The 13934-nt window shown below is 45.5% G+C and overlaps 1 protein-coding gene across 4 annotated transcripts in view; it reads left to right on the top strand.

The window, feature by feature from the left end:
- The window catches only part of Mak (male germ cell associated kinase), a 49610-nt gene that overhangs the window by 27415 nt on the left and 8261 nt on the right, over window positions 1-13934 (top strand). For 2 of the 4 annotated variants that reach the window (XM_021215741.1, XM_021215740.2), the window contains exons 9-11: window positions 2319-2488; window positions 4124-4272; window positions 8688-8819. In XM_021215741.1, coding sequence (XP_021071400.1) covers window positions 2319-2488; window positions 4124-4272; window positions 8688-8819 — 451 coding nt within the window. Of the gene's footprint in view, window positions 1-2318; window positions 2489-4123; window positions 4273-8687; window positions 8820-11294; window positions 11370-13768; window positions 13889-13934 lie in introns of all 4 variants that reach the window. The other 2 variants (XM_021215736.1, XM_021215739.2) reach the window with 2 other exon arrangements.

Genomic DNA, 13934 nt, shown 5'->3' with positions numbered 1-13934 from the left:
TCCCGTTATCTGGCAGATTTCTTATTCTTGAACGCTGGTTTTCTCTCCTGGGTCTAACAATCCTGACATCTGTGGATTTATTTAGTTGTCTGATTTTATTCCTGTATCTTCATGATAAACAGAAAAAAGCAGGGTGCTCTTAGGCAGCAGCTATAACCTTCTAGATTGGCATTGATCTGCTGATCACTCATAAGTTATTAACTATGCACTGATCCACTTCCACTTCCACTGGCCTCTGATCATTGCATTGTTGGGGGGCATCGTGAAAACCCGTGACACTGGTTTGACTGGTGCTCGCATGGACTGTCTACCACATCACATGGAGTCATATTTGTGAAAAATGCTGGCTTATATGAGCTACCAATTCCCCAAATCTTTGCCCTAGTTCTATGACAAAGTATTGACATGAACTACAAATGTTTGCTTTGTTTTTCAAAGGCATTACTTGTTAGCTGCCTGCCCCCCTTTGCTTCCCAAACTCGCAGGATCATTCTGTAGGTGCTGACATGGCTCAGCAGGGATCAGCATTCAGTTTCATGCTAAAGGGCAGTCCAGCTGAGAAAGGCCCATGCTTAGCCAAACATCATCTTCCGCTGACTCCATGCATCCAGATCATTGGTTCTTATTCATACCATGCTTAATTCTGTTTGTGAAAACGTTCCTCTTGACAGAGTATATGACAGTGCAGAGGCTGGCAGGTGTCCTTTCCTGCCATTCCCATCCAGTGTCAGCAGCTCTGTGCATGCCTAAGCCGTTCTTCCTGCATGCTCAAGTCCACAGCACAGGGGGCCATCCTTCCAAGCTCCTTTCCTTATTGTGAACTGCTTTTGTGTACTTCAGTTCACATGGCTATACCACCTTCTCATCAGCTTATAGGAAACCAACTCACAGTCTATCCTACGCCTCAGCTTCTTCCTCATTCCTTATTCCTGTTAATAGGGATGCTGTTCTATGACAATTAGACTTAAATCTTAAAATTCATAGTACATGTGTTTTGCTTTTCCTGTGGGGGAGGGTATTCATGTGGAGTTTCCAGGGCAACCCACAGGAACCCGTTCTCTCTTCCCATCTTGCAATACCTGGAATGGAACTCAGTTTGTCAGGATTTTCAGCCCAGCCAGCCATCTCAGAGGCCCCATCTTTTAAAGTCATTGATGTCCTTTTCCTTTTTGTGTTCGCTGGAATAACATTCAGTAATGACAGAAGCCTGACCCCTGTGGCTTAAACAATAGAATATTTTCTCACAAACGGGAAGCCCTGATGGTCACCTCAGAGTGTTGAACCTTCTCACTAAATAAGCCCTCTTCAGCATGCAGCTGAAGATACCAGAGTGTCCCTGTCTCCTAGTGCCATCCCCTCCACAGTGGCTTTTATGCATTGGCTATAAGGTGGCCCATGCACTTTAGAGAGGAAAGCTTGAAAGACACAGGGACATGCCAATCTCAGTGTCCTCCATAAGGCTATTTCCACTTGAGAAGAAGGGCAGGGAAGCTCACAGCCAAGTCTCAGTTTTCTAGATTCTACCTATGAGGGGCCAACCCAGAACCTCGGACCACAAGTACCCAGTGCTGGTTAGTTTGAACTGTCAGTATGACATAATGTGGAGTCACCTGGAATGGAGGTCTCCATGGGCGACTGCCTAGAGCCAGTAGGCTTTCAGGTATGTCCGTAGAGAATTATCTTCAGTAATTTCATTGATGCAGGAAGAGCCAGCCCAACACTGAATGGTACTAGTCTTTGAGTTTGGGTCCTGTACAATATTTTTAAAAGAGAATGGGAGCTGAGCAGCCTGTAGGCATGCGTGTATTTATTCACTTTCTATTCTTGACTGTGGAGGTAGCTAGCTATTTCAAGTTCTCTCTGCCTTTTCCTCTATTTGGGGGTGGGGCTGGGGGAAGAAGTACCAGGTAGCTGAGTCAGATCCAGGCTCTTGTGCATGTTACTTCTGCTCCCCATCATTAACCTATGTCCCCAGCCTCTTCACAGTACCTCATCTATGTTTACATATATTTAGATACACAAATGGCAACCATCCCTCTACAGTTAACAGTATTCTGTATATTAGTGTGTGGAACACATTTGTTGCCCGTGAACAAAAGCCACTCTAGTCGGCTAGAGCATCTAGGTTCTTGTGAGTGCATTCTATGATGTCCACCCAGTGACAGTTACCTGGGGATGCATTGCTCAGAACATGTCCTGTCACTAAGTAACACTTGACTGTAAAGGGAAAGACCCTTGAGAACTTACTGCCCGATGTAATTGCTCAAGGGAATCTTAGGTAGTTTAAGACTGCTGGCTGACTTTGCTTTTCACCACAGAATCCAGTCAGCACTCTGGGCCATAAGGGAGCCCGGAGACGGTGGGGTCAGACAGTCTTCAAGTCTGGAGACAGCTGTGACGACATTGAGGACGACTTAGGAGCCTCCCACTCCAAGAAGCCAAGCATGGATGCCTGCAAGGAGAAGAAGAAGAAGGAGTCTCCATTTCGGTGAGGTTGCACATTCACCAGGGAAATGTGTCTTGCTGCACATCAGCTTCACTTTGCCTATTAAATACAATGACACGCTCGGCTTCTACCCAGTGTAGTCGAAAACATTCTCTTCCCTACAGCACTCGACCTTAGGAAGACCGGCATTCAATCCTGCTAGGCAGGAACCACACTACTCCGCCATGCCAGGTCTTGTGTGGTCCTCGGATATACTTCTGAGGTGCTAAACATGGAGAACATGAGAACCCTGGCACGGGAAACTCCAGAGGCTCTGTTGGCGCTCCCTCCACATCCTTCCTCTAAGGAGCAAACCTATAGGACATATTGCTGACACCTAGAGTCCCAGCTAACTTGGAGTCTGAGAAAGAAAGATACAAAAGCTTAAGGCCAGCCTGGATTATACAGTTGATATCTGGTCTCAAAAAAAGAAACAAGCTGGGCGTGGTGGTGCACACCTTTAATCCCAGCACTCGGGAGGCAGAGGCAGGTGGATTTCTGAGTTCAAGACCAGCCTGGTCTACAAAGTGAGCTCCAGGTCAGCCAGGGCTATACAGAGAAATCCTGTCTCGAAAAAACAAAACAAAAAAAAAAAAAAAAGAAAGAAAGAAACAAACAAAAAACCCAGGCATGGTGACACTTGCCTATAATACCAGCACTTGAGAAATGGGACAAGGGCATCAGGGATCAGGACTTGAAGGCCACTTACCTACATAGTGAGTTCAAAAAGCCACACCCTAAAGTAATAATAGCTACAATAACAACAACCACACACACACAGTCTCCATGTAGCACACCATGTAATTTCAGTTACTTCAGAGGATTAAGGACCACAATTTCAGTACCAACCTGGGCAACTTAAGGGGCATCTTTTCTCCAAATGAAAAAGGAACTGGAGGTGTAGCTCCATGTAGAGTGTTTGTCTTGTATGTCCAGGAGCCTAGCTCAGTCCTCAGGGAGAGAAGTGGGTGGGCGGCAGGTTCTGAGTAGAGCTTCCATGATTGGTAAAACTACAGCACAATAAGAGGAAGGGCAAGAAGCCAGTGACCCATCCCCAGTAAAACAGTGTTGCCTTATCAAGGGCTACTCCAGAGTGGGCAGCCAGAGTCCTGCCCAAAAAAGCCTTCTTAGAAATGATTTTAGCAGGCCGGGCGTCGTGGCGCACGCCTTTAATCCCAGCACTCGGGAGGCAGAAGCAGGCGGATTTCTGAGTTCGAGGCCAGCCTGGTCTACAGAGTGAATTCCAGGACAGCCAGGGCTACACAGAGAAACCCTGTCTCGAAAAACCAAAAAAGAAAAAAAAAAAGAAAAAGAAAAAGAAATGATTTTAGCAACAGGTAGAGATGGATGCGGCTGCTGTACAGTCCTCCAGCATTGTGAATCCATGACTGCAGCAATGCCAGAAAAGGCAAACTGGATAACATACCCATAAACTGCTCTAGAGGTTCTGCCACAACCTGTCTAATGTCAGAAATGACTCCCTATGCTGGCAGAGATATGGTAGATGTTATCATTTAGAAATTCCCAACAACAAAAGGACTCATGGTTTTACATCAACTTGTTTGAATCACTGAAGGAGATGGGGTGGGGGACAAGTGATTTTCCTGCATTGATTGGTGCTTTGTGTTGACCTCCAAGGTTTCCAGATTCAGGACTTCCAGTCTGCAACCACTTTAAGGGGGAAAATAGGAATTTACATGCATCTGTTTCCTTAAAATCTGATCCAAACTTGTCAACTGCTTCAACGGCTAAGCAGTACTATTTGAAACAGTCAAGATACCTTCCAGGTAAGTAAAGAAGATTTACCACTGAGTCCCAGTACTCAGAAGGGAGGAGCAGGGGGACTGGGAATTCCCGGCCAGCCTGAGCCATTTGATACCCTGGTTCAAGACAACAAGTGTTTGCTGCTAACCAGAGTATTGCTAGGGCAGAGTAAAGGGCCTTGGTATCTATAAAAAGAGGGCAACGAGGAAAGTAAAAACAGAGTCCCAGGATTCTTTAGCAGCTGTGCCTGTTGCCATAAGGATGATAATTCTGCTTCCCCAAAGCTTGGCCAAAGAGTTGCATTTATTACGTGCTCAATTTTATTAAAGCAACTGGGCACCCTATTACAAGTATAAATTTAAAGAATATATTGTTTCCTAAATGGCGTGCTGTATGGATTTACTTACAAGCTTCTGGCGGCTGGAAAGAACAGGCTAGAGACTCAAATAGACAACAAGGCTGGGTGATACTGCATGTGTCCAGAGTAGAGACAGCAGAGGTAGAAGTAGGTATGCTGCCGATGTGGTGGTGGACAGTGGGCCTTGCTGATAGGTAAGCCTGGGTGAAGACACAGGAGAGGAATTGGTGGGTTTGCACGAAGGTGGACGTGATCCCGTGCAGATGTAGACACTGATGATTCCAGAGAGGAGGGGTGAGGTGGGCGGTGAAGGAAGTGAGAGGAGCTGGAAGGAAGCATGGAGGTTTCTGCCTTAGAAAGGAGCACGCTGGGAATCTTTAGGCACCAGCAGCTTCGTAAAGCTTAGCATTGAACCCATGAACATCTCAGGCTGACAGCAAGAGTATGGAGGTGACAGCCGTTCCGGAACACAGACCCACGGTGAATACTGCTGAAAACAGTAGAAAGAACGACAAGTTTAGCAAACTGGTATTTCATTTGTCCCATGTATGAAAGGGCCCCTGTTCTCTGATGGAGCTCAGCCACCCCCATTTTCATGGATCCACTTCCCAATGTGGCCTTTAAGGATCTATCTCAAGCCGCCAGACCTAACAGACTCTACAGGTTACTTCACATGGGTAGTATGGCTGCAAATGAGATCTGAAAAGTGGACTTGAAGTGGCCAAAGAATTGTTTCTGACTAAACCTGAGCCTGGATCAGGCTAGACTCTGTCCTGAAGATCTTCCCTCAAGCTGGGTGAGGCTGGGCTAAGTTGAGGCATTTGGACAAACATTTATTGATTATGGGTTATGAACCAGCAACTCTGAATTAGCAAACAGTGACTACAAGAGAAAGCCGTTGTTGCTGCTTATATTGACTCATGATTTTTTGTTTTGTTTTGTTTTGTTTTTAATACGGGGGTTCTCCATGTAGCTCCCGACTGTCCTGAAACTCCCTCTGTAGACCATGCCAGCCTCACACTTAAGAGATCCACCTGCCTCTGCCTCCTGAGTGCTGGGGTTAAATTCATGCTATGCCTGGCTTCCATAGCTATTCTTATAATTGAATATTATAGGACTAAGAAAGAATAATACATGAAGAGCCTACTTTTTAACCCTAAATCCAAGTATATGAGAAGTCTTAGAGCAACCCTCAGGATTACAGGGTTCATATGGATACCATATGTTTGCAAGAAAGCCAGACGTCGTACGAGGACTGATAGATCTATAGCAATGGCCTTGAGGGAAAGAAATGCAAGTGTTGTGGGTATGACCTGCCATAGATCAGTGTATGCACTTGAAGTCAGGCCTTGACGGTCTATGAATTGCTCAGAATGGGACCATGGTCACCTGACCCACTCTATAAGCCTTAAGCACTTAATTACTGCAAGGTATCAGGGTTACTGCAGATAAAGATGTAGTGAGAACACTAACAGCCGCTCAGTCTCTCTGTGGTGCCTTCTGGACTCACCCTAAAACTGGGACTCCCTTCAGGATCCAGTGTCACCACTGCTGGACACCAGAACGACTCGTTCCACGGCACTTTACAAATCGTGCTCAGTGGAACCTCCTCTCTCCCATCTGAGCTCTCGCCATCCTCCTTGCTGCCCTTCTGAGATTCCCGCGTTAGCCCCCTTTGATCCATTTTAACAAATGACCACAGAGCCTGCTCCCTACCCCCTCTCGGCCGAGTGTTCTTGCTGAGTCTGTGCTATGCATCTCTTAGCTCCCTCCCTGTTTAAGTCCTCGGGTGACACTGATGTCACCCAGGAGCACACCACCAAACCTGATCGTGATCATGGTCTAGCTTAAAATTGGTTTTCTTACTCCTGTGATTTTTAGAGTGTGTGTCCATATGCACGCAGAGGTCAGGGGATTGCTTGTGGGTCCTATCCCTCCACCATGGGGATGAAGTTCAGATCTCCAGATTTAGTTGGCAAGCACATTTACCCACTGAGCCGTCTCTCTGGCCCAAAATTGCTTTTCTTAAGAGAAAGAGTCCATCGCTTCTGTTATTGACCGTATTTTACAAAGCAGCTGGGCACTACCAATTATGCAGTGAATTATACGTGTCGCCCTCTGGGTTAGATGGTGAGAGCCAAAGGGCAGAGCTGGTCTGTCGTGTTCTCCACCCTCCCTCATGCTCTGGCACATGGTATGTACGCAGTCAGTGTTAGTGTTTGCTAACTGACTTCTTAAAAACATCACTGAGGCAAGAGATCCGTATGTAACAATGTAGCATTACTTATCAAACCGCATGTCTGCCTCTCCCTGGTTGGCACATGATGTCCAATCGAGGCTCATCCACTCATAATTTACAATTCTAGGATGGACCTGTTTCCTAGAATATTTGTCTTAGGAACTCGAATTAAGATAGTTACCTTCAATAGTGGATATCTTCACTTTAAGAAAAATACATGCCCAGGGCTAGTGACATCATGGAGGAGAACCTACAATCCCCACTTTTCTAAACCAGCATTATCTCTAATTACACTCTACGTGTTTGTCCTTATACCCTCAAATAAGTGTGCCCTCCTCAAGGAAACTTCTCTTTGCAAGAGACAGAGACCATTACAGAAAGCCACATCTAGTCAGAATTCACAGCTGTGGAGCCCAGTTCCAGTGGCTACATCTACAACACAACTCCCATGCCTAAAGCTCAGGGGACATTGTGGAAGAGGGGGCAGAAAGATTGTAAGAGGCAGAGGACCAAGGGGTTTGCCATGAGACTGTGTCTCCTAGGAATGTCAGAAGCTATACCCATAAAGTCTCACCAGCAAGGCTGCCTAAACATAAGCTAAGCAAAGCCATCCACAGACATGGCAAAATGGGTTAGGGGGTCAGGCAGACATGCCAAAAGTGGGCTAGAGGGTCAGGCAGACATGGCAAAAGTGGGTTAGGGGGTCAGGCAGACATGGCAAAGTGGGTTAGGGGGTCAGGCAGACATGCCAAAAGTGGGTTAGGGGGTCAGGCAGATAACCTTGAGGCCTCGGCCAAAGAACTACAGGCGACTGAGGATTGTTGAGAGGGGAGAAATGGCCTTCTTCAGGGAAAAGTACACCAACTGGTTACGCTATACCAAATGGTCAGGCCCGCATACGTACATCGGAGTAACCGTATACAGACTGAGAGAGTGGAACACACAAATGTACACATGTACATATATGCATGTAACAATTAATGAGAAAAAGATCATGAATTTGAAAAAGTAAAAGAGGGAATATTGGAGGATTTGAAGAGAAGAAAAGGAAGAGAGAAACCATTCCATTATATACCAAACACACACGCACACACACATACATACACACACACACATACACACACACAGTTCTATTATAATACGGCAAATAAAAGGCAAACAAAAACATGGGGGTTTCCCCCCTGAAATCTAGATTAAATTCTAGATGATTCAAGGTATCCTATAGGCTGTAAAATGCAGTTTAATCAGAGTGCCATTTTTTTTTGTTAAAAATATTTAAATATATAAATAGAATGGTTGTTTGGTTTTGGTTTCTCTGTGTAGCCATAAGTGGCCTGGAATTTGCTTTGTAGACCAGTCTAGCACAAAACTTAGAGCCATCTACCTGCCTGTGCCGCCCAAGTTCTGCCTTTATAATATATGCCTGCCTTTATACATAGAAAGTTTTAAGACCAAAAAAATACCCATTTAAGATCATTGCCATGGCTTCATTAACCAAACAGTTGGAATATTCATAAGCCATTCTTTATTGAACAACACTTAGGGACACTATGTGCACTACAGTGTAGCTTCCCAATCTCACTCACTCACTTTTCCTTTTGTATGTATGGTGCATGTCCATGTGTGTGTAGGTACAGGTGCAGGTGCCTGTGTGTGCACATGTGGAGCCCAGGGCCAAATTAGGGTACCATCTTCTCTCTCCCCACCCCCGTATGTGTGCGTATGTATGTGTGTGTGTACATGTATGTATGTATGTATGTATATATGTATATCTAGGCTGCATGGAAGCATGCATCTTCTCTCCAGCTCAATTTCATACTCTACTGCTTTGTTCTTCTCAGGTGTGAACCCCAAGAACGTGTCTTTGGTAGCTGGAGGCAAGGATATAAACTCACACTCTTGGAATAATCAGCTCTTTCCTAAGTCGCTGGGATCCATGGGTGCGGACCTTTCTTTCAAGAGAAGTAACGCAGGTAACAGATTCGCGTCACCTACCTTTCAATGTCTGATGTTTGGTTGTAAATATACCGCAGGCACATCATCCTGTGGAGATCTGTGTGGCCCTAGAGGAGACACAGATCACACAAAAATTATCTGAAAAAAATTCTTGAGCACAGATATTTTTTCAATTTGTCAGCCCCTCATCTGCCACCAGGGTCCTTCCTAAGTGGCTCTGCCTTCTTAGAGAGCCTACCCTGAGTTTCCCCACCTCCCAAGCAGAAAGGACTTCTCATTCGCTAAGTTGACTCCAAACGTAAACTTGTCCAAGGTGTCAGTCAAAGGGACAGTTGGATACATTGAGAATTGCTGGAAAGACCAAGCGTTTCAGGCCAGCCTGGGCTACACGCAAAGACTGGGTTACCTCACACCACAAAGTCAGGGGGTTTCCAGGTTTTAGCATTTAGAAGACTAAAAGAGGATCTCACTGAACTGCGTGTGGGCAGTAAATTCAAAAAGGTTGTCATAAATTACTACATATGTGTGGTCCATAAATCTGGAGTGCAGAGAATAGTAACAAAATGATTCTCAGCCAAGCAGTCACACTGATAAGGGTTTCCCAGGCTTCTGTCTACACAAATGGAAATCAAGACAAGAGTGCTCTAGCTGAGCCTCAGAAACTCCTGTGCCCAACACTCACCTGCTGGCACATGGACAGCTTAACAGGACTCACCCCGTTAGACTGTGCTCCCAACAATACCTACCTTCCATGCCTGGTAATCAAAGTGTATAATATGTATCCTGTTTATTAGTTATATGCAACAAATCATTATAATTTAGTAATATTGGAAAATGTACTTACTGCAGTTATAGAAATCTACATTTTTTCCCTAACAGACACAGTTTTTGAGTGATGGGTTTATAGTTTTAAGCCTTCAGTTCTATTTGCATAAAATTTGGAAGCTAGAGTATGATTTAGGGGTGAGGGGTGAGTGTGAAATGTTTACCTGTGGAAAGGTGCTAGTTCATGTGCTCTTCCACCCACGCCAACAGACTCTTAACTCATAAGGATATTCAGATTCCATTTAAAAGACAGATAAATTTGTTTTATAATATCTATAATGATGAAAAATTTTAGATTTCAATTGAGAACTGTGTGAAGCATTGAGTTATTAAAAATGTGAGTCCTGGGTTGGACAGATGTGGTGGTGGTGGTTACAGCGCATGTGCCATCCAGTAAGCTCTCTGACACCATGTCAGCATCCTGGATTTGCTCCTATAAAACCCAACTCTCACTTCAGGCGCAGGAGGGAGGAGCTTATTCTTGATCCATGTATGGGTAACCATGGCTGGGAATTCAGGTTGCCCTGGGTAACACATTCTAAGCTAAAAGTCGGTATGTGAGGTTTATCAATTATGGGAAAAAAAATTCATACTTCACACTTCAAGGCAATTGTCAAATAAATTGGAGGGACCCCAGTGTGTGTGTGTGTGTGTGTGTGTGTGTGTGTGTGTGTGTGTGTGTATCTCAGGAGGTGGGAGATGGTTCTGCAATAGATCTCATGACATCTTAGCTTTTGGGTTGGTAGACACTTGTGATCTGATAAGAATACATTTTATGGGTTTTGTTAAATGCAAAGGATATAAGGTCAGATACTGGAAGTGGGCAATAAATGGCTTTTAAATGAACTAAAAAGAGACAAAGATCATTGGCTCTGGATTGTAACATCCTAACTCTCCACAGTCTGGCAGTTCTAGTTAGACATGTCCATCATAGAATCCTCCACACAGATGTGTTTTGGGTTTTAAGTTTGGGGGTAATTTTAGTTTCTTTCTTTCTTTCTTTCTTTCTTTCTTTCTTTCTTTCTTTCTTTCTTTCTTTCTTTCTTTCTTTCTTTCCTTCCTTCCTTCCTTCCTTCCTTNTCCTTCCTTCCTTCCTTCCTTTCTTTCTTTCTTTCTTTCTTTCTTTCTTTCTTTCTTTCTTTCTTTCTTTCTTTCTTTCTTTCTTTTCGCTTTTTGTTTTTTTTTCAAGGCAGGAGTTCTCCATGCAGCTCTGGCTGTCCAGAAACTTGCTCTGTAGACCAGGCTGGCCTTGAACTCAGAGATCTCTCTGCCTCTGATTCCCAAGTGCTGGGGTTAAAGGTGTGTGCCACCACCACCTGGCTTAGCGTATAGACTTCACAGAAGTTCTTCAACCCCTCTGAGAACTCAGCTTGCCGATTTAACAAGACTGGAGCACCCAACTACACCTCCGTAATCCATTTTGGCTCAGCAGTTTCTAGATAATATTCCCAGAGGCCGCCAGTTATGCAGACTGGTTCAAATGGTGGCGCCATAGCTTTGAGTGTTGTAACTGACAGTCAGTATGACAGGGAAGCTGTGCCAACACCTGGAGACATTTCTCATCGTGAGCTCCTTCTGGATCTTTCTACTAACGATCTAACTCCTCTCCCCCCTGCCCCACCCTAACACTCTCCCTGCGGCTCTGCCTTTCACGCGCCTTCTTTTAGAAGACAGCATAATTAAACCGATTGAAAACCTGTCATGCACTGGGAAGTCTGCCGAGCCGCTAGAGGACCCACAAGGTAAAGTCTGGGCTCTGGAAAGGAGCTGCTTGCGTTGGCTCACTCGTTCTCTACCCAGCCTCAGCCTCAGCCTCTCAGAGGGCCAGGGTGACCTGCTTTGGAGTGAAGGCAGGGCTGGTGGGAAGAGCGGCTTTTCATGGCAATCCGTAGCACTGTCCTTCCTTCCTTGGGAAATGTTCTACGCCTATCTTCATAATTATGCTATAAATTAGTTATGACAACTTCTAGAAATCACAAAAAAAATTCTACTGAAAATAAGGAATCGTTTCTTGCTTTGTGATCAGTATTCCTAGGATTTTGAGAAAACAAAAATCCGATGCTCATGTCTTACATATTCCCAGTAATTGAAATGAAAGTCAATATTAAAGGCAGTGGTATATTTCCTGGGGGAGCGACATTAGTGGTTTCCACACCAAAGCCAATGACCAGCTTTCAGCCTAAAACTCCGCAGCAAACAAGCACTTCAAGTAATAAGCCAAAATCATTGACCGTGATTGCCAGCTCCTTTTATTCTTAGTGAAGTCGTTTGAAAATAGGACAGCATTGTATCTACAGATGCCTAGTAAATGACCTCTAATACCTTTAGTTATTTAAGCCAGGTTCCATCTATAGGGTGGAAGAACTAATAGTAGAAATGCCTAGCACGTCTGTCCTTCAGTAGTTACGGAGTTTACCATGGGGAAGAGAAAGTGAACAAGGAATAAGGTACTCTAAAGTGGCCACTGGCTGTGATCACGACTTTGAACTTCTTTCCAAGACTTTTGAGGCTAAGTAGCTCAGCCTGTCTAGTGTACGTGAAGCCTCAGGTTCAAGTCCCAGCACTGCGTAAACCAGGTGTAGTGGCTCACACCTGTCATCCCAGCACCCAGGCGAGCAGAAGCAGGAGAATCAGGAGTTCAAGGTCACCCTCAGCTAAGGCTAAATAGTTTCAGACTAGCCTTTTCAAGTAACAGATGGATTAGTGATTCACAGTGAATACTGACAGCGAGAAAGCCAGTCAGGGCAGGCCACTGTTCTTGCATAAATACGTTAGTGTTAAGAGTTGCACAGATGTGACAGTTACAGGATACCACATCCTCCAGTGTCTGGTGATGAAGCTGCTCTTTGACCTTTGTTGTTTCAAGAGCATCCGTCCTTAGTCCCAAGAGAGAGAAGGAATCCGTGGAAAGTACACTTCATCCCTAACTGTCCGCTGACAAAAACAGGATGGGTTTGAAAACTCGCAAAAACACCCAGAACCCTGTGCTCTCTAGCGGACAAGTCTGCCTTGCCTCCCCCTCCCCCCGAATAGTGAGGCTTGCTTATGCTTATGCCTTGCAGGGACCCTCTGCTTCCATCCCTTAACCCCCTCCTCATTTACTAGGCTTTGTCATAGCCTGTCAGTGAGTCACTGAAGCAGCTCCTGCTGTGTCCTGCTCCCGCTCAGGTACCATATCCCCAGGGCAGAGCTGAGCACATCAGACCTCTCTGCCTCCCGAGCAGTTCCTTTGCTGTGCTTTGTGCCCACCCACCCGCCCGTGTATCTTCCCCCTCACAGAGCTCTGCGCCTTCCTTTCTTGATGCTGATGCTCCTTGGGGTCTGTTCTGGGGCCCATCCATGTCCCTGGGTCCTTCTGCATTATCCCCTCCAAGCCACTGCTGCAGTACCAGCAACTCCGAACATCACTTATCTCCAAGCCAGCCAACTTCCGCATCCCGACCTGAACATCCTCCACACCCCCTCCCCACAAACCTGATTCTTCTCCCATATTGCTGCCTAAAGCATGCCATCCAGTCAGGCTACAAATACAGAGGATGTATCGCTTCTTCTGTAAACCTGTCTGCTCTGTCTCCAGCCCTGTATCTGCTTGCTTCCAACCTTAATCTCTCGTTTCCAGTACAGCAGTGACCTCATGACTGGTTCTGCCTTAGATCCCCCATCAGCCCATCCTGTGCTGCCTTCAGACTGATCTTTGCTAACAGTGACAATGGTGAAGCTCACACCGATGAGAATTATTGACTGCCAGAGTCTATGAAAGAGCTTTCCTCCGAGTTCAGAACCTAAAACCCCTATGGTAGCAAGACAAGTACAAACGTGAGCACACACGAACACACACACACACACACACACACACACACACACACACACACTAAGTAGTAGTATCATCAAAAAGCCTAGTGTATCCAGGGTTCAGAAACTGGCTCGATTCTCACCAACTGTGGGAGCTTAGGCAAATGATTCACTATCACAGAACTCAGGGGTATGAAATAGCACTTCTGGGCTGCCCAGGGACTGAGAGAGAGTTTCTATGACTGGTAGCATCCTGCCTGGACCACCGCAGCTCCTAGCACAGCATTTCAGTCTCTCTACAGTACCTTAAAAGGCCCCCTTCTGACTGAAACTCCCAATGCATTAGCAGGAAACCTTGGGAGCTACACCACTTACAACCAGACGGGATACATGCCTTCCTTTCTCAAGAAAGAAGTGGGATCAGCTGGCCAGAGGATCCAATTGGCACCCCTTGGTGCGTCGGCTTCGGGTAAGAGTGATCCCCTGATACAGTCTGTAATGGTTTGTATATTCTT

Source organism: Mus pahari, chromosome 16 (assembly GCF_900095145.1).
Source record: "Mus pahari chromosome 16, PAHARI_EIJ_v1.1, whole genome shotgun sequence".
Classification (NCBI taxonomy): Eukaryota; Metazoa; Chordata; class Mammalia; order Rodentia; family Muridae; genus Mus; species Mus pahari.
This window is presented reverse-complemented; position numbering and strand designations above follow the sequence as displayed.